Source organism: Vidua macroura, chromosome 3 (genome assembly GCF_024509145.1).
Source record: "Vidua macroura isolate BioBank_ID:100142 chromosome 3, ASM2450914v1, whole genome shotgun sequence".
Classification (NCBI taxonomy): Eukaryota; Metazoa; Chordata; class Aves; order Passeriformes; family Viduidae; genus Vidua; species Vidua macroura.
This window is the reverse complement of record NC_071573.1, coordinates 7,273,274-7,291,995: the sequence shown is the minus strand read 5'-3', so window position 1 is coordinate 7,291,995 and position 18,722 is coordinate 7,273,274. Positions and strand designations below refer to the sequence as shown.

General features: G+C 40.5%; 1 protein-coding gene across 4 annotated transcripts in view; it reads left to right on the top strand.

Annotated features, from left to right (window-relative positions):
- The window catches only part of MACROD2 (mono-ADP ribosylhydrolase 2), an 850,734-nt gene extending 834,292 nt beyond the window's left edge, over nt 1-16,442 (top strand). For 3 of the 4 annotated variants that reach the window (XM_053972443.1, XM_053972442.1, XM_053972439.1), the window contains exons 17-19: nt 5,804-5,887; nt 11,411-11,479; nt 13,314-16,442. In XM_053972443.1, coding sequence (XP_053828418.1) covers nt 5,804-5,887; nt 11,411-11,472 — 146 coding nt within the window. In that variant the 3' untranslated portion in view covers nt 11,473-11,479; nt 13,314-16,442. The remainder of the gene's footprint in view (nt 1-5,803; nt 5,888-11,410; nt 11,480-13,313) is intronic. The other variant, XM_053972441.1, reaches the window with a different exon arrangement.
- The last annotated feature ends 2,280 nt before the right edge of the window (nt 16,443-18,722 follow it).

The window sequence follows — 18,722 nt, the reverse complement described above, 5'->3', positions numbered from 1 at the left end:
TTGGACATGAGTGGTTTTAGATGTGCCAAATTAGTGTAGCTCTTATGGACCGTATTGCTGAGTGACAATCCTCACCAGCCTCCCATACTCACCTTTGGAGAATGGTTGGCACAATGGGATTTTACTAACAGTATGTTTAATAAAAGGCTTGAAGGGGATAGGGATAAGCAGATCTTAGACACTTTTAAATTGCATTTTTTTTTTTTAAATTGCTGTTCAGCTTGAGCTGGGAATAACAGTGGCTGGGAGCAGCATGATGCCTTTAGGTACAGTTGTGTGCACAAACAGAGAGCTGAGCTGACACACACTGCACTGGAGGAAAAGGGAGATTCATCACTCTTTGTTACTCTGGAAAACAGAAGTACAAACAGAAGCTTACTCTGGAAAGCCAAAATGCCAAAAAGGAGGGTACACACTCCAATTAATAATGAAGGGGCTGCAACACAAATCCAGAATGATGCTCACTCAGTGCCTTGAAAAGCCCAGAAAAGCTGGTACCATAAACAGCACACCCTCCTTTGAAATCTCCGTCCTGGAATTTTCTTTCATCTCTGTGGAGCATAATTGCTGGGGACAGGGTGGTGGTTGATGGAGGTGTCGTATTCCTGATATAACAGATGGAGTTGTTTGTTGTTTACTGAGCCACGCTGAACAGCGAGAGGCATGGTGGTGGCAGTGCCATTCCTGCAGATTCGGAACTGTCAAGCTTGACCTGCTCATTGCAGAAGGACAACAATGGAGAAAACTGCCCTCCAGCTCAAACATAAAGAAGTACAGATGGAAAAGGATTGCTGTTTTTTTTTCTTAGTGCCCCAAGAGCAGCAGGTTGAGTGCTTATACCTGTAAAGCCATACAAAAAGACAGCAGAAATATTTGATGTGGTAGAATCCGGTCTGATTAAAAGGGTCAGTCATCCCAGATGGATATCAAACAGGAGTCAAACAGAATCCTTGTATCACAGACAGCTTCCGTTTCTAAATGAGGCAGCATTTATAATGTTACTAAAATACAGCAGTAAACAAAGCATGTGAAGGCTTGACAGTCACATTAGCAAAGTGCTACAATGAAATGACTGGAAAGAAGGAAAAAAACAACTCCGGCTATTCGCAGAGCAAGGAAATGGGAACTGGTTTTGACAGAAAAGACAATGCAGCTGTTGGTCAGAAAAGCTTTGTCTGTTTTTTGGGGTTTTTTTTTTTTTTTGGTTGGTTTGGTTGGTTTGGTTTTGTTACTGCAGATGAAAAAGGGTGTGTTCCAATTTTAAACAGAGAAATTTGGATTTTTTTTTTTTTTTTAATGTGCCTGACTCTCAGAGTCTTGTGATTAGGGGAAGCATATTTACAACTGAACTCAAAACAACAGTGGGTATGAATTGGAGAAATCCGGATTGTTCAGTATAGCTGAACACAAGTATACAACACAAGTAGAAGCAACTCCTTTACAAATAATTTACAGCTAATGAATTTCTTCAGGTTGCACCTTGTCTGTGGGCAGGATAGTATTTTATTTGAATTCCTGCAGCAACACCCAGAATTGTGAAGCAGACTAGCTATGAGAATAATGGCATTGCCATTTTGCCTGTAAAAATAGTTTTCAGGATTCTTGTAGTATTGCCAACTCTTTTCTCCCTCAAATATTCAGAATGATCTTAGGGCCAGGATTTCCCACTTATTACAAGACTTCTATAATTGGGGATTTTTAAAGATTTAAGTTACCATGGAGTATGTGATTACACTGACAGAACGAATTTACACATAAAACTGGTTCTTCTGTTTGTCTTAAAGGGGGTCTCTGACATTATTTACAAGCTAGAAATTAATAGCAGGAACCCAGGTTCCTGGTTCAGAGCCCACTTGACATCCATGACTCACATCCAATGTCAAGGCTTGTCTCGAAGGTTCTGCCAGGAGAACCCCCCTTGAAACTCATCAAAGAGAAATAAGCATCCTTAAGGTAGGCAGCTCAGGGCAGAAACTGAGTTTTTGGGTTGTAACAGCTTCTAAGCCTGAATTGCTGCCTGCTTTTGTTGCTTGAAATAGATGTAAACCTTGTGCAAAGGGAGAAAGAGGATGATGAGGAAGACAAGGGTTATGCTTTTTACTTGTTAGAATTTACTGGGGATTCATAAAACAGATGCCTAACCTCTATGTTTGGGCAATTTTAAAATCAATGCTAAGGTACCGAGAGGTACCACAAGAGCTTCATGTTAATCTTGTAAACAGTATGTGAATTTAGAGGGGGGAAAATCATCTCTAGAGAAAATGGTGTATTAACTGTAAGCACATGGAACAAGTGATTATTAAGGGAAAAAAAATAAGAGATTATATAAGTGTACACAGATTTCTGTCTTCCTGGTATATACTTGTCTTATGCATTGGAAAAGGCTGGGAGCCCTGCTCGCCCATGCCAGCAGCCCATTGTTTCTTAGTGCTGAGCTGATTGTGTGACCAGTTGGCAAAGGGTTCAGGTAATGAGCTCTGGCAGGAGCACAATTGGAAATGAGAATTGATATTGAAAGCGGTATCTCCTGGGCTCCCTCCCCTCAGGAGCTCTCAGCTCCTGCACAGAGACCTGACACCCTTTGCTTGTTTGTGCTTTAACCTGAAGGAATTAGATCGAGGGAGAGGCCTCATGAATAAATTGGTTGTCAAGGCAGTTTCTGGTATTGATCAAATTCTGCTGTTTATGTGAATTGGGCTGATCTCAAAGTGAACTTGAATTGACTGCACAGCAGGGGAGCTATTTTGGATAATACCCTTCCCACATGCATGGCAGTATAGTGAATGTTCCTGTGTCCATCCCACAGTAATAATGAAGGAAGAAATTACATTTATATTAAGTGAATTTGTAAATTTTCCCAGAAAATGAGATGGTAAACTTTGAAAATCTCCTCCCAAGATTTGCAGAGGTGCTCAGGTTAGTAAAAGTTTAAAATATCTTCTGCCTAGGTTGCCCCTGAACATTGTTTCCCACTATAATTTTCTTGCTGACAATATCCAACAGTGAACTCCCAGTGTAAAAACCACTGATACTGCAACAATCCCCTCCTAGAAAGGATGGGGAATCAGAGTTTCAGACATGGAAAGAAGGTGAAAAAGCAGAACAAAAGCAACTCTTCTGACAGTATTTATGATCCTAAACCTCTTAAAAAAATTTTGCAGATCTGTTGATGCTGTTGTTACTCTTCCTAGCCTCTTTCTAGGTCTACCACCCCCCATCCCATGCCTGATGTTATCACTGCAAATGGAAGACAACTGGAACTAGGCACGTGTGCAGAAATTTACATATGCACATGTGTCCATAAAATTCTCTTTCATTAGCCTCCATCATCACCTCGCACTGTGCCAATAAACCTTTGCACCTGTCAGCTGCATGAGAGATTTCTGAAATGGAAAGCAAAAGACCTTTCAGCAGTGTGCTGAAGCCAGGCATGCTGGCTAGTTAAAGTTCTTGTGATAAGGGCTGGGAACTTCATGTGGTCATCTTCAGGCAGTGACAAGAGGAGAAACTGGGAGGCCAGACATAACCTGTCATTTCATATCTCCTTTATTTGGTTAATACATGGTGGTTTAGAGGAGTCAAAGATTCAGAGGTAGCAGCTGCCAGTTGGAGCATGTGGGTGTTTAGCAGACGTCCCAAATACCTACATCAGACATCAGGGTGTCTTCATGGGTAGAGCTGCATCCACTCCAGGCTTCACTCATGTAGAGACAGTCAGTAGGACAAAGAGGAATGTTTTTAACATGAAAGAGTAGGTTTAAGACTGGCTATTAGGAGGAAATTCTTTACTCAGAGGGTGGTGAGGCCCTGGCACATATTGCCTTGTGAAGCTGTCATTGCCCCATCCCATGAATTATTCAAGGGCAGGTTGGATGTGGCTTGGAATAACCTGGTCTAGTGGAAGGTGTCCCTGCCCATGGCAGAGGGATTGGAACTAAATGGTTTTTAAGCTTCCTCCCAGCCCACCTGATTATTCTGAGATTTTTCAAAATTTTATTATCAAAATGCATCACAATCATAATGTCTGTGTATCTTCCTTCATTAATCAGTGTTTTCATGGTCCCTCAAATTTCATATTGATTTTGCCAGGAGAAGTCAGGCAGGGATTTTGAAACACCTGTTCAGTCTTGTACTTGACAAATTCCTGCCATATACATATTATTTGTGTCGGGTCACCTGGGTTTACCTTTTGCATGAGCCAAAAAGACAGGTGGGTGAGCACTGGGAAATCTTGGGGAAGTTGGTACATAAAAAACCACAGGAGATAACCACGCTCACTCTCATGAATTCCCTGGAGAAGCATCTGGAGCTTGATGCACCCACAAAGGGGCAATTTCAGGCAGATATGCAGCATTCACAGATATTTACAGGCATTTTATTTGCTTCTGTGGGGAGATGTTTTTAAACCAGTGAGGAAGAGGTGAAGCTGGTGATATGATGATCCACTGAAGAGTTTCTGCGTGAGAAATAAGGACTGTTAAAATGATAAGTAACATTTCTATCACTGTAAAGTTGTCCATCCCCCAAACTTGGTAGGACTGTAGGTCAGGCATTGGAATAGGCTGCCCAGGGAAGCGGTGGAATCCCCAACCCTGGAAATGTTCAGAAGGTGAGTGGATGTAGTACTTGAGGACATGGTTTTGTGGTGTACTTAGCAGTCTTGGGTTAACAGTGGGACTCTATCTTAGATATCTTTTCCTACCTTAATGATTCTATGATTCTGTGATTCTATAGGTAGTGTGGCAGAAGTTGCCAGTGAAAATCGCATTGGCCATCACAGCAAGCAAAGAGAAAATTAAAGTCTCCATTATACCATTGTTTTGCAGATAAAATTAGAAGGAAAAGTGGCTGAAATTTTCAGTAGTAGATACATTTTTATAGACAAAATAAATGTAGTACACTCCGGTGGACTTAAAAACCCCACTTTAGAATTCCACAGGAGAAAGAAGGAGCTTTTTGAGACACAGTGAAGGTTTCATCTGTGTTGTTGAATGGGTAAATTATTTCAGTTTATGAATGAAATGTTTCTGAAATATCTGAGTCCTTACTACACTCTGCTGTCTCATTATAACCACCCACATGCCTGGATCCCTTAGTGACCAATCACCTGATATCCTAGAGTTCTGTCACAGGATGAGTGCAACAGGCTTTACAGTGGCCACAGAAGTAGAGAAGTAGCATGATGGAATGTAAATAAAAATTGGCTTCTTAGCCAATGGCAGAATAGTAGAACTCTGTCTAAAACAGCAAATTCATTGTTTTTCCTTTTCAAATACTGTTAGTTTGAATCTAAGCTTCCAGACATGCCTGGGGCAGAAGAGATAAAAATATTGAGTTACAGTGATAAAATGCATTTTCCTACATTCATATTCTAGTTTGTGTTTGGCTACCCGATGTATTTGAACACTTCACTGTATTTATTTTCTTTCTGCTGGCTATAGAAACTTTATAACTGTGATTAAGTCTCCATCATATATTTCATTTTATGAGCAGAAGGGATTCTTTAAAAGTGATGAGAAAGGAATGGTGGGGAGGCAGAAGCACACACCATGATGTGATTTTAACAATCTCAGTTCAAAAATAATTTGAATTGCTAAAAATATTCAGGCAATTGTTTTCAAGTCGTGTTCTCCCTATATCCTTTGTCCTCTTCTCTAGTGGGTGCCACTATACAACAGTGCAGTCTACAAAGGTAAGAGCTTGCCAGAAGGAAAAAAAAAGCCAGACGTGAAGAGTCTGAGAATTAGATATTAACCAAGTACTGTGGGTATTGATTTTTCTCCTTCTTTGGCTTATATTACAGGGATAAAAGAGCAAGAGGAAACTTCTGTGGAGCCTATGAAAATTGACCTTGCAAGTCAAGCAGCAGATGTTTCAAATAAGGATGGTATGTTGTTCTGTTATTTTCAATTAATTTTTTAGGGTAATGGCTTTAATCTGACAAAGAATGTGTTTAGATTGGATATTAGTAGGGAATTGTTCACTATGAGGGTAGGGAGGCAGTGGAACTGGTTGTCCAGAGAGCTGTGGATGCCCCATTCCTGGAAGTGTTCAAGACCAGGCTCATGGGGGCTTGGAACAACCTGATGGTGAAAGGTGTCCTTGCCCAAGGCAGGGGAGTACAACTACATGGTCTTTAAAGTCTTTTCCAAGCAAAACCATTCTATGACTCTGTATATTGTCCTGAGGTTGATATCTAGCATTGCCTTTCTGGAGTTTGTTTCTATGTTTCCTCCTAAAAAAAATTGAATTATATTTACAGTCTCTTCAGCTGAGTCTTTCTGAGAGTTTACACCACCTCTACTGTCTTGTGAGTCTGGTGGAAGTAATTTTCAGCACTGTAGCCCTGCTTTTTAATTTGATTGGGTTAACGTGTTCAGTTGATATGTTCTACACTGCCTGCCTTTTAATTAAGTAATATTTTAGACCCACTGTAATGTTGGTCTTGATACAGAATTGGCCAAGAGGTTGGGGGTCTAACTGCAGTCAGAGGATTATTTCTGAATATTTTTGTGCTGGTGCCCAACTCCATCAAGGGGGAAGTGTTTGGAAGTATAACCACTCTGAACTTCTATGTTAGTCTCATTCTTGGTCAGCTGTGAGACTTTTACTGTTAATAAAACAACCACAATTTAGTTGACCCGACAGCAGTTCCAGTCAGGTTTGTGGACATAATCAACACATAATTCCTGACTTGACAATTATATACCTCCAACATTGATCTTGGTGAGCCAATGACCCATCTGTGTGGCAAATTCCATCAAGGGCTGAGTACTAGGATGCTACTCAAAATCTACAGTGTGAAATATCCTTGTAAACAAAAAATAATTGACTTCCTTGACTCATCCTGTGTGTAAAGAAATTATGGTGGGAATCAGCATATTGGTGCTTAGGCTTTGGTGAGGCCTTTTTCACTCATTTTGGTCAGCTCTTGTAGTGTAACGGAGCTACATACAGGGTTTTGTTGGGTTTTACACAGAGGGGCATTTTTTACTGCCCCAAACACCAGTGGGTTTGGGATTGGGTGTCCAATCCTCATTTTATACCCACAGACTCCTCCCTGTGGTGAAGACTATTTTTTAACTCTTTCTTTAACCTCCTCAACATTGACATAATATGAATCGAAGGGACAGTTTTATACATCTCAAAGACAAACCAATTATATCGTTTTTGCTATTAGTTACACAAAGAATCTGATGCTGATTTCCTTTCTCTGATGTCAGATTGTGCTGCGGCATTTGAATTGGTGACTGATTAGATACTGGCCTGTAAAGAAGTTTGCAAGCACAGGAAAAGCAAGTGTGCATAATGAACTTTTCTTTACTAAAAAATGCTAGAGATTATGCTATTACAAGTAGAAGTGCAGAATAAAGGAGCCTTCTTGACTCATTCTTTGAACAAGCCCAAAAGTCACAGCGCATTAAAGCATTTGAATTGTGAATCCATGGGATACTTTGGGCTCCTTAGTGAAAACAAATACAAATTTACTAAAGGAATATCTTAAGGGATTTCTGGCTGGAAAGGAAAGTGATTGCATAGCTGTTTCAACATGTGCCCATAGGACAGGACAGCAGGACCAGCTAGCAGTTTCTGAAATGAGGATCTTGATAGCTTTCTCTGTTTCAAATCTGGCTTGTCTTGTAACGTCTTCTATATATGACTCATCTTGTACCTTCCTTTTCTTTGAACTTTCTAAGTTATATGAAAGAACAGGAAAAGGGTGTTTGCTTAGGCTGCCAAAAAGTATTTCACTTGTCAGGGAAGTTTTTATTTCTAGACAGCTTAAACTGCTATTAGGATTATGTTACAGGGTGATTTTCCTTGTGGACATACACTGCATGTTAAAAAAAAAAAAAAGAGAGGAAGGATCTAACTCATTCCCTTTAACAGTAATTTTTATGTAAATTGCCAATTTTTTCTCTGGTCCCCTTCTTTCCACCCCAGGAGAGCTCATTGCTTCAGAGCTGAAAGCACAAGCATGTATCACTGCATCCCCCTTGGCAGCCCAGCTCTTGTGGTTTAATTTCACGTTCAAGGGCACAGTGGAAAAATGCATTAGAGATGCAGAGAGTTTAGACAGCTTAGGTGGATCTCGATATTGTTCATCCAGTGGGCAGGTCCATGAGAGTGATATATTTGAGAAATTACTATTATTTGAGACCTGGGATTGATTCTCCATCAGGAAAACTGTCAGAAGGTGCATCTGTAGCCTGGATTAGGGCTATGTATACAGACACATACTTGTCCTGCCCATTTCCATCAGCCATCAGAACAAAGACCCTTGTATATTAAATTTCTTGTACCCAGGACAGATTTGCTGATTAGTTTTTTTTAATGATGGCAATCCCCACCTTTGGTGATTAGGTTCTTAGATGGTATTTCTCTGACAGCAGCCTTCTTTTTCCTTCTTCCTTTCCCTTTCCCCTTCCCTTCCCTTCCCTTCCCTTCCCTTCCCTTCCCTTCCCTTCCCTTCCCTTCCCTTCCCTTCCCTTCCCTTCCCTTCCCTTCCCTTCCCTTCCCTTCCCTTCCCTTCCCTTCCCTTCCCTTCCCTTCCCTTCCCTTCCCTTCCCTTCCCTTCCCTTCCCTTCCCTTCCCTTCCCTCCTTGCTTTCTCTTTCTCCCTTGCTTTTTCCCTCCCTTCCTTCCTTCCTGGAGTCCTCCCTCCCTTCCATCTCTTCCATCCCTTCTTTCTTCTTCCACCAAAGCTCTAGAGATTACTAAGGCAATTTTTAGTTTCCAGCTTGTATTAGTCAAATCGAAGTTTTCACAATGGGGTTGCTACATCATCTTTTTTGTTTCAAGCCTGTGGGAAGCTGCATCCTGATTTAAACCAAAACACTAGTATTTTGGTGTCATCTGCTGTCCAGGTCTACAGCATAATACCCTAGGCTAAAGAAATGCACTAATTCTCTGGCAGATTACTTTAACTTGGCTCTCCAGTCTCCCATTTGCCTGTCTTCTCCTCTTACATGCCGTGCTGTCATTGCTGGCTAGCTAACCTTTAAGCACATAGCTGTCTTGCAGGGATGAGGAATAATGTTGCACTGCCAAAGCACATCCCCCAGGTCAGCAACAACCACAGTTTTGTTATGGATGGGAATGATTTGCTGGGTTATTTCTTCTCTTGCAAGGAACTTTCTTTTGGGGGAGAAATCCCAGCCCAGTCATCATTTGAGAGTTGATAATTTTGTCCCCAAATGGGTCAAAATTTAAAAGAAATCAGTCAGAGAAAGTCCACATCCATTGTTCAGAGATGTACATTTCTGGCATAAAAACCATCTGTGAAGGTGCAGAAGGAGGTGCAGGTAAAACTGAATTTAGAAGATATGATCTTTTTGCACTCCAGGTGCTTCTCAGAGTTGTTGGCTGATGTAGCATATTATGGGGAGATGCAACCAGACTGCTAAACTGAGTCAGCAGTTTAAAACCTCAAAAAACCTTGCTTATCAGGGAGAAGCCCTATTTCAGCTTGTGATGTGATTGGATGTAGAACACCCAGGGTTAATGATGCCTTTCTGACACCACCTTGTGCTGAGAGGAACAGAGGACTGTGAGTCACATCCCCACCATACCTAGTGGCAGTTCTTCCCTGTGTTCCTGTGCTATGTCCTTCACTGCTGTGCTTCACTATGCTTCCAGCTAAACAGAGAGAATTGTGTGGAATCATAGTGGCAAATGTTGGGGTTCACTCAGTGGTCTGCAGAAGCCCATCCTTCAGTCAGACCTCCCTGCCCTAGTAGAGCTCATGCAAAGAGCTGAGCTCCAACACAAATACGAAGGAAAAAGTTCATCTGGAATGCTGACAGAGCCTCACCACAGGTCTCGAGTCCAGATTTATTTTGCAGGAGGTTTCTGTAGAACATGAGTGAAGGCTGACGGTATTTTCAACAAATACTGCCAGTGAGGCTGTCCAGCATGATGAGGCTGGGAGAGGATGCTGCTGTCAGTGTGCAGCAGCCTTCCTTCAGTGATTTTTTTTATTAAGCGTCCTGCCTTTTCCATGAAAATATTGTTAAAGAACACAAGCTTGTTAAATGTGATGTGCATCAGAGCTCTGTAATCAGGAGAGGATACTTTCATCACATACATCAAAGAAGCCATTACAGTATCTTCTCTGCATATGGGTGATGAATAATTTACAAATAATTAATCAAAACTATAACAGGTACATTGACATAATATTGATTTAGAAAAGACATCATACTGCCTGGCTGGAAGTAGCATCATTATTGATTTTGGGGTTTTTTCCCTTCCTCTCTCCCATCTTAATTTCCAAATCTTCTACTCATGTTTGAGGTTTTTCCCTGTCGCCCATATCAAATGCCTCACAAATCTACAGGTAATAACACAACACAAACCCAGAGTAAAGAAACAAAAAATGGTTTTACTATAAATGGCTTCATTCAAATTCAGTGCAGAACAAATACTAGATATTAGTCTTAAAACTGCAGATATTTATGTTTAGCCTCGCTATGATCAATCACACCTGCCATAATTTAGATGACAGTTTTGACAAATGTCATAGTGAAATTAGTTTAAGCCTTCTATTTATTTTTTTTTTAATTTTTTTTAGGTTTTTTTTTTTCTGTCATTTTAAATGAAAATAAGATTGCCTTTTAAATGGATCTTACACTAGCAAACTATTATTGTAGGAATATAGTAGCATTGCCTCTGAATCCTCCCCTAGGTTCCAGTAATTTGCAGTTCAAGAACTTCTGGAAGCAGCATCTCTGTAACTGAGATGGCATCAAAAGTGTCACAGCTTGACTCCTGTAATTTAGAGGCATGATTTAGTGGGCCTTGGCAGTGTTAGGTTTTTGGTTGGATTCAGTGATCTTAAGGGTCTTTTCCAACCTAAATGATTCTATTTTCTATGGAAATGGATTTATGTTCATCCTGCAGCTCAACCTGAGTCCTACCAGGGACTTTGTCAGAAGCCAGTGTTTGAATCTGAGGGTCAAGGTTTGAATCTGAGGGTCAAGGTTTGAATCAGAGGGTCAAGACCACTTAGTCCAGCAAAACTCTAGATCACTCTTTGGCAATACCTGTATCTCTGTGGCTCTGTATCTCATGTATCTCTACAGAGAGACATGAAGGTCCTTTTGACCTTGAGCTGGACTCCTTGGTTGGGTGCCCAAGTCAGACTGGATGGATGTGGACCAAAGAGCAAATCTAGAGCCAGAGGCTTGTATTTCTAGTGATGCTAAAGCCTTCCTCCTTGCAGGACTGTTTCTCATAGTGTCCAGGGAACTCCAGGTTAGGATGGGTCCCCTGAGAGACCTATTTGATGACTTAAGAGATTTCTTAATGCAATTAATGTCCCTTTTGGTTTAAAAGCAGTTATTACTCCACATGATAAACTTAATGAGTATCATTAATAGAGTTTAATGACCATCTCATTTCTTTTTCAGCTGAAATGAATAGTCAAGTTGAAAGTATAAACGATCCAATGGAAACAGAGCAGAAAGCTTAAGTAACAGGTAAGATATTCACAACTATTTTTTCTCCCCTATTTTCCATACAGTTTCTGTATGAAAACTTGCTTTGAAAGCACCTAAATTAAAGTTAAAATTTAACAAATATTTTTAAAAAATAGGAATACCTAATACAAAGGAGAAGTAATTGTCTAATATGGCCTGTATTGCATCATAAAAAGGAAAAACTTTATTTGTCAAGCAAATATTATTGCAGCAGTCTGCAGCTCTAATGGATGTAGGAAGCACATGGTCTTAGATCATCAGAAGGCAAAACAGCACTGAGACAAGGAACAGAAGAATGAGTGAGCAAACAATTTTTGGCATTGCTTTGGAAAATGACAGGCAATTTATACTGGTTGGAACAACGCTCAGTTCTGTATGAGCTGTGTTCTGGGAACAAAAGGTTCACATTGTAAGGGGCTTGTTGCCCTTGGCTCTCCATACCTAATGTCTCCAGCAATACCACTGAAAAACAAGGCAAAGTCAGAGAGCTGTCTTCTGGAGCTCTGCTGCCTTTTGGAGCTTTTTATGGCTTTCCACACTAAATGATAGTGCTGTGGCTGGAACAGTGGTGGCTGTTGAGGAAGTGTTTTTCATAGGCATAAATAGCATTTCTTCTGGACTAAAATGAATAATGTAGTGGGAAGATAGAAGGCCAAGTCTCATCCCTAACAAAAATAAGCAGGAGCCATTTCTCCCTCAGAAGTGGTTTTCAGTGCTCACTGCTTCCTTTGGTGTAGGGTTTTTGAGAAGTACCAATGTCATCAACAGCAACATGCTGTTTTTACCCTTGTAAGGGGGTTTCATGTAGCACAAGAGCAAGGTGCACAATGGTAGCATCTGTAACACAGAGATTTAAAATACAAGGTCTTATTATTGAATGTGACTCTTGGTCCTTATCAGCATACAGGTGATGTGCTACTATACTGCTGGAGTGAGAAGTAGCCCTGATGGTGTCCCATTTAAAAAGTACTGAAGTAAAAATAGGATGCACCCTCAAAATATTAATTAAAATACAGCATCCATAACTCTTCCTCCCACTCCCTTAGCTTCTTGCTCAAACAAAAAAAGAGGAAATAATGAAATCCTTAACTTAAAAATACATCAATATGGTAATACCCTTCTTCTGTTTAAAAAAAGGTATTTGAATATTACAGTTTTCATGTGGCCCTTAAGCAATCTGTTTCTCATGCTGCATTTTCCCATAGAAATTATTATCTGTGAATGTTTAGGGCTGGAGTAATTTTTGCTCATGAATTAGTAATCAATTAATAAATCTCTTCAGTTCCACTGCAAGATGTGGCATCTTTCTGATGCAAAGGGGCCAGATCCTGGGCACACCATGTCTTGCTCCGCAGTTCAACGGCATGCACAGGATTAGAAGCAGGCATCGAATGCATTGCAACTCACTGTCAAAGTCATCCAAACTCCATTGCTACTGTTTTAATTACTAGGAGCGATCCCCGGGGAGGATTGATCAGCCTGTTAAACCTCAGAGAAACTCATAAGGGTTGTTCTGGAGCAAAGGAGGTCCATCTGCTTCCTATTTTTAGTACTTTAATGTGTTGTTTGTCACCAAAGCACCTGTCAGAGCTGGGCATCTCTGGTATCAAGCTGTTGCTTGGTGGTGCTCTGGAAAACCAAGACACCCTGATAAGCACAGGTAATTTGCTCACCCAATAGTAGCTGTTATACATAAGCTGTGTCACACAGACACATTGGACAAAAAATGAAACCATAGGCATCTGTTGCTGGAAACATGAGATGTGGGTTCTGTGCAGACATTTGAAAATTTTACTTTTTTCTTTCCACTTTTCTCTCTACTGCTGTGGCGAAGGAAGGATGCAGGAGAGGAGAGACCCAAGGAAACCCTACGGGCAGGCGCTGACATCCTACAGCATCATTCTTGGCCGAAAAGAGCACACAGAGATGATCAGCGGGTTGGGAGGGGGGGAGCTTTTGGGGGAATGAGTCTTTGCTTTTAATTTCTCTTTGTTCTTCATTGCATTTCATTCTGTAAGTCTGTTGGAAAGAATCATAATGTCACAATGTTTTGCAATTAACCCTGCAAATTTACAACCCTGCAATTTACGACAGTTTCTTCTGAAATGTGAGTCCCTCTCTTAATACTGGGTCTTTTTTCCTCCTGCATCATACCATCAGTAGCCTGTTTCCAGGCCCACCCCTTTTCTAGCATCTTTATCTTCTTTCCCATGATCAGCCTATGCTGTGCCATGTCCTTACATGTGACTAACACATGTAGCCTCAAACAGCCAGCACCCTAAATCCTGATTTTTCCAGTTAGTTCTGCACATCTCAAAACCAGTGCTGTAAGTATGACCTTTGGGTACATGTAGACAACAGACATTTCCTCAATGCTGGAAAGACTCTGCATTAGAGGCATCTTTAAATACAGCTCCCAGCTTTAACAGCTTTACACAGTAGCTTTTGTGAGCCCTCATTACATTTTCCACTGCATATGCATGGATTTTTATTTTTTTTTAAAAAGCAATTAACAGTTATTTGGATAAGAATGTCTCTCCATATGTCAATTGTTCTGTCAGTAAATGCTGCACTGAAAATTTGTAGAAAAGGAACAAAAGGTTTTCATGTACATTTCCCAACTGTACTGTAACCAAAACTGATGGAAAATACACTGGATGGAAGAGCATGCAACCTTTGTCCCTAGTGGGATGTGCTACAAACTGTATTTTAAAGTGCTGCTAAGAATTATTTGGTCATTTTAAGCAAAGTAATTGATTCTAATTTGATAATTTTAATAAAAATAATTGGTTCCGTACTCTTATATTCACCCAAAATATTCCTGAATCACAGAATAGGTATTTCATATCTGGCCAGGAAAAAAAAGTAAAAAAAAAAAAAAGGTAAGACATATCTCTATCCTCCTGTGATCTGGGTGCATCCCAGCTAGAGCAGTTTCAATGGTAAATCCTGTGCATCCTGTGCTGGAGTAACAGCAAGTCAAGGGTGACCTGAGCGTACCTAACATGGGCTATGACAGGCAGTGGTTGTTGTTAATTCAAAAGGGTGTCAAGGAAAAATAAGGATTAGAAAGGAAAACAGGAAAAGCATCAGATTACACGCAGAGAGTATAGGTCTGAGAAAGTACAGCTCCCCACCCACCTCCCCTCCTCCCCTTCTCTGTGGCACTCCAGCAGGTTTGCTTGAGGTGGGATCACAAGGGTATTTCTGTGTGCTGCCTCCTGTGGTATATTCACCCAGGCGTGACTAGCACCAGAGGGGCTCTCAAGGAGCTTCTTCATCACCTGGAGTGGATGAACAACTCCAGATCGGATCAATTGTAGGAGTAAATGAGCTAATGTTAGACTATTAATCAGTCTGAGAATTTTGCTAAGATTACCTGTATTTGGTAACTACCATTCCTTTGGCTCTTGTTCTCTCCAAATACTCTTGAAGGGACTCCTTGCTCCCTTTTAGGTGCCTCTGATGCTCTTCTTTCCCAATCTTGGGGTCATGCTTGACAGAACATGTCTTTTGGGATGTGGACTCTTCTGCATGGTCCCTCATGTTTCTGTGTATTTCTCATACTGTGTTACTATGATTGAAACAGGCTGTTGTAATAGGTAGATCAGGAGTGGATAAATACATCAGGAGGTGGTATAAATGTGATACCTTCAACAGACTATCCAGTCCCTTGAATATAGTTCTGTACCTCTTCTGATCGTGATTCCCCATGGCCAACATTAACATTAGTGGGCATTCAGAAGGAGATAAAGATCCCTTAAATGTCTTGTGAAGACTGGCAGTTAAAGAAAAAAAATAGCTGCAAAGATGCATCATATTAGACACTCTCTAGCCCCTGTCAGTAATTTTATTTTGCTTTTTATTTAACCTTGGAAGACAATAGTGAGTCTTCGAAACAACCATTTGCCCAGTGATGTGTCGGCAAAGCATGAAGTCCAGAAAGTGTAAAGCAAGGAAACCTATGAGTAGATTAAGTCCTTACTGTACTATTTGCAGCCTTGTTTATATCTGTCTTCCTTTGGGTGGGTTTTGATTTGAGTTGTTGGCATTTTTCACTGCTCATAAAGTGAGTATACTTTGGCAGCATGAGTTTTCAGCTGTGTTAATAACAGTCGATGCAGTCAGTCTCTGATGTTCTTCTGGAGATGCAGAAAGGTAAGGGGCTGGTTTTGTAAAAGAACAAATGTTAGATGGAGAATCACCACACTGGTATTTATGTCAAGGATTTTGATTTAAACTCACAATGTATTCACAGTAGGTGGTGTAAAGGGAGTAGCAGCTTTTGGGTGCTGATGTTTGCATTCAATGTAAGAGGCTGTGCTTGATTGTTGTTTCTCCTGTGTCTGAAAGTGCTCATCCCTACCATTCCTCAGGCTGGTGACTGCTCCCATGATGACATCCAAAGGTGATACTGAGACATAGTCTGTAATAATGGGTCACTGCAGCTAATTGTCACTCTTTCTATAAAGCACTGAGAAAGCCTCTCTTTGAATTAACACTGTTCTGCTTTAGGACTTGAATTAAATTATATTTAAAAAAAGAAAAAGTTTTCTCTATATGCAGTGCATGCCAGCTTTGCTTTTAAAATTACAAAATTTAACAGAGTATGTGGATCTATTTTCTTGGGGAATAGGGATTTTTATCATATTGTTCATCCAGGATTTGCCTTACCCTGACATTTGTGATATAAGTTTTAAAAAAATGTAAAAATTGAAAAAGGTAATTTTCTTGACCAAAAAATATGTTTTTACTTCAATGCAAAGAAATGTAGAATGTTGCTTGCAAAATGTCTTCTAATAGATGGTCTAGTAGTTATATGAGTTAAAATATGCCTTTCTTGTTACTTTGTCATTTACATGCTGAACCTGAGTCTCATTACTTTCCTTGTAGCCTAAAGAACCAATGCCTTCATAACTACCTTGTTAAAGCAAATAGTTAATAAAGCTTGTCCTGAAGACAAGGCAATGCCACTCGTGTGTTTATGCCCTCCTCACCATGCCAGTGGTGCAGAGGTAATTTTGGTTGTCAACGAACGACGTTTTGGTTTGGATGTGCCATCAGCAACGCATGCAGCTGGACCCTCATTAAAATTTGTCATTTGGCAGATTCTTGTAACAACCAGATATCTCCTGGCAGGGGGGATTTTTAGAGGATCTTACAGCTCAAAGGGGGAAGGCATCTTGACTGGTCCCAGTGCTGCACAAGAGATGTTACAAAACTGTCCTGTTGCACTAAATCCCAGCATCTGTTATCTGTCAAAGAATACTCCATATAAATGCAATCCACAGGTATAATAGAGAATTATGTGTGCTAGATGTTATCTGTTCTTTCTACCATCACTTATTTAAAAAATGGATAGGTAGAGGATACCTCAAAGATCACAAAAGTGGGGTTTTTTTCTTTCATGACACCGACATCGGTGAAACTGTGTGTACCAACCCGGCCTTACTCTTCTCAGCCAAGGTTTTAAACATCAATAACTGAAGTGAGGGGGCTGGGCTATGTGGGTTCAACACTCTCCAACAAATGGCCTCCTTCTCTGAAATTTCACCTTTCCTTGTGTGCAACCCTTGGACTGCTAAATGGAAGAGGACAAGGTACAGGAGATGCATGGCCGTGGGGAATGTCTGCCTTTTTGCTGTATGCAGGCCCCAAATGTTTGTATGGTCTGAGCTAATGTGAGAGAGAGAAATACCAGAAATAGCTGTGCTTCTCACTGGCTTCAGCTGTTTTCACTTTATGTCCAAAGCTGTACAGCAGTGGAAGCACCTACTTTACCCACTCTGTAGCCTATTTCTGCTGCAAGAGTGTGTATGTTTTAAGAGAGAGCAAATAAATTGCCTTCTTAGCTGAGAAAGTGCTGTCCATCCCACCCTTCTTGGTCAGTACAACATCAAGAGGAAAAAGTCCATGCCATTGGAGTATGAAGAAGGGCATGTGTTTGAAGTAGCGCAGATCTTCACAGAGATGGATGTTTTTCCAAATGAAGTGGATTAGGAGAGTCTTCTTGACAAATTTCTAAACAAGGTCTGAAAGGGAAGGTGTTGAAGTGGTGGATTTGTGCCTGGGAAAGTCGTCTGTGGATCTGATTACATTGGATGTCAATATATGTCTACAGAAACAGAGGCTCTATTACCAATTTCCCTAATCAGCTTCTCAGAGAGAGTCTCCAAGAGAATTCCATATGAATCTCTTCAGAGGGTTATGTGCATGCTTTAAATTGGCTTTGATTCCTCTCCCTAGCCCCTGCACACAGCAGCTTCCAAAGGGGTCATTATGACCTTGGTTTATTTGTAAGGTAGAAACTGTGCTTTGGGGTTTTAATTAGTCTTGAGGGTGGGCTTTTTTTTTTTTTTTTTTTTTCTTTTTTTTAAGTAAAACTGTACAGAGACATTTAAATACCCTAATTTCTCACTCCACTAAAATTATCAGGAACTCCTTAAAGTAAATGTCAAATCACTATTAATTGTTTCAGAATTCATTGATAAAATATTTATCATAATGAATGCCTTCAGAAAAAAAAAAAAAAAAAAAAAAAAAAGATTTCTTTTGAAAATACAGACGGTGGAGGAGGTAGTTGAGGAGGTTGCTCCATCTGGTGGCAGCTCAGAGTTCATGGTTTGGGGGGCTACTTCTATTTGCATTACACAGGTGAAATTTTCCTCCAGTTTAACCCTGTTGAGCATCATCCACTCCTTAGCAGAAGAGCAAGTCCATGCACTCGGTTGATATTGGAAAATGTGGTTGGCATTTGCAACTAGACACACCTCACCTATTAAAAATAGTCACCAAGATCTTCCTGGTTTTCCCCAGGAAAAAACAGAACAAGCTTTTATAAATAATTTTCAGTGCAAGTCTGCGTCGCAGTGCTGACACCAGCTCTTGTACAGGCCAGGGAACCTCTTTGGCCTTTGCCCTGTTTGTACAAGTCCTACTTATTTCACACCAGTTTGCAAGTACCTGCTTGGTAGAAGTGTCCTTCTGGATGGGAAATGTAAGTCTAAATTATAAGACTTTAATATATTTTTAAACTATATCACAGCAGCAAGTCAGGAAATTGTTTTGAAATAAAAGCAGAAACAGAGAAGTAGAGATCAAATCACAAGACAGTTGAAAGAAGCAGCAGAGACACACAAATCCAGAAGTACACAAATGGGCATGATGAAATTAAAAATCCCCTCTCTGCTCAATGTACCCTTCACAGCACCCCACACCAGAGGAGGGTGTGTTTTTTTTCTGC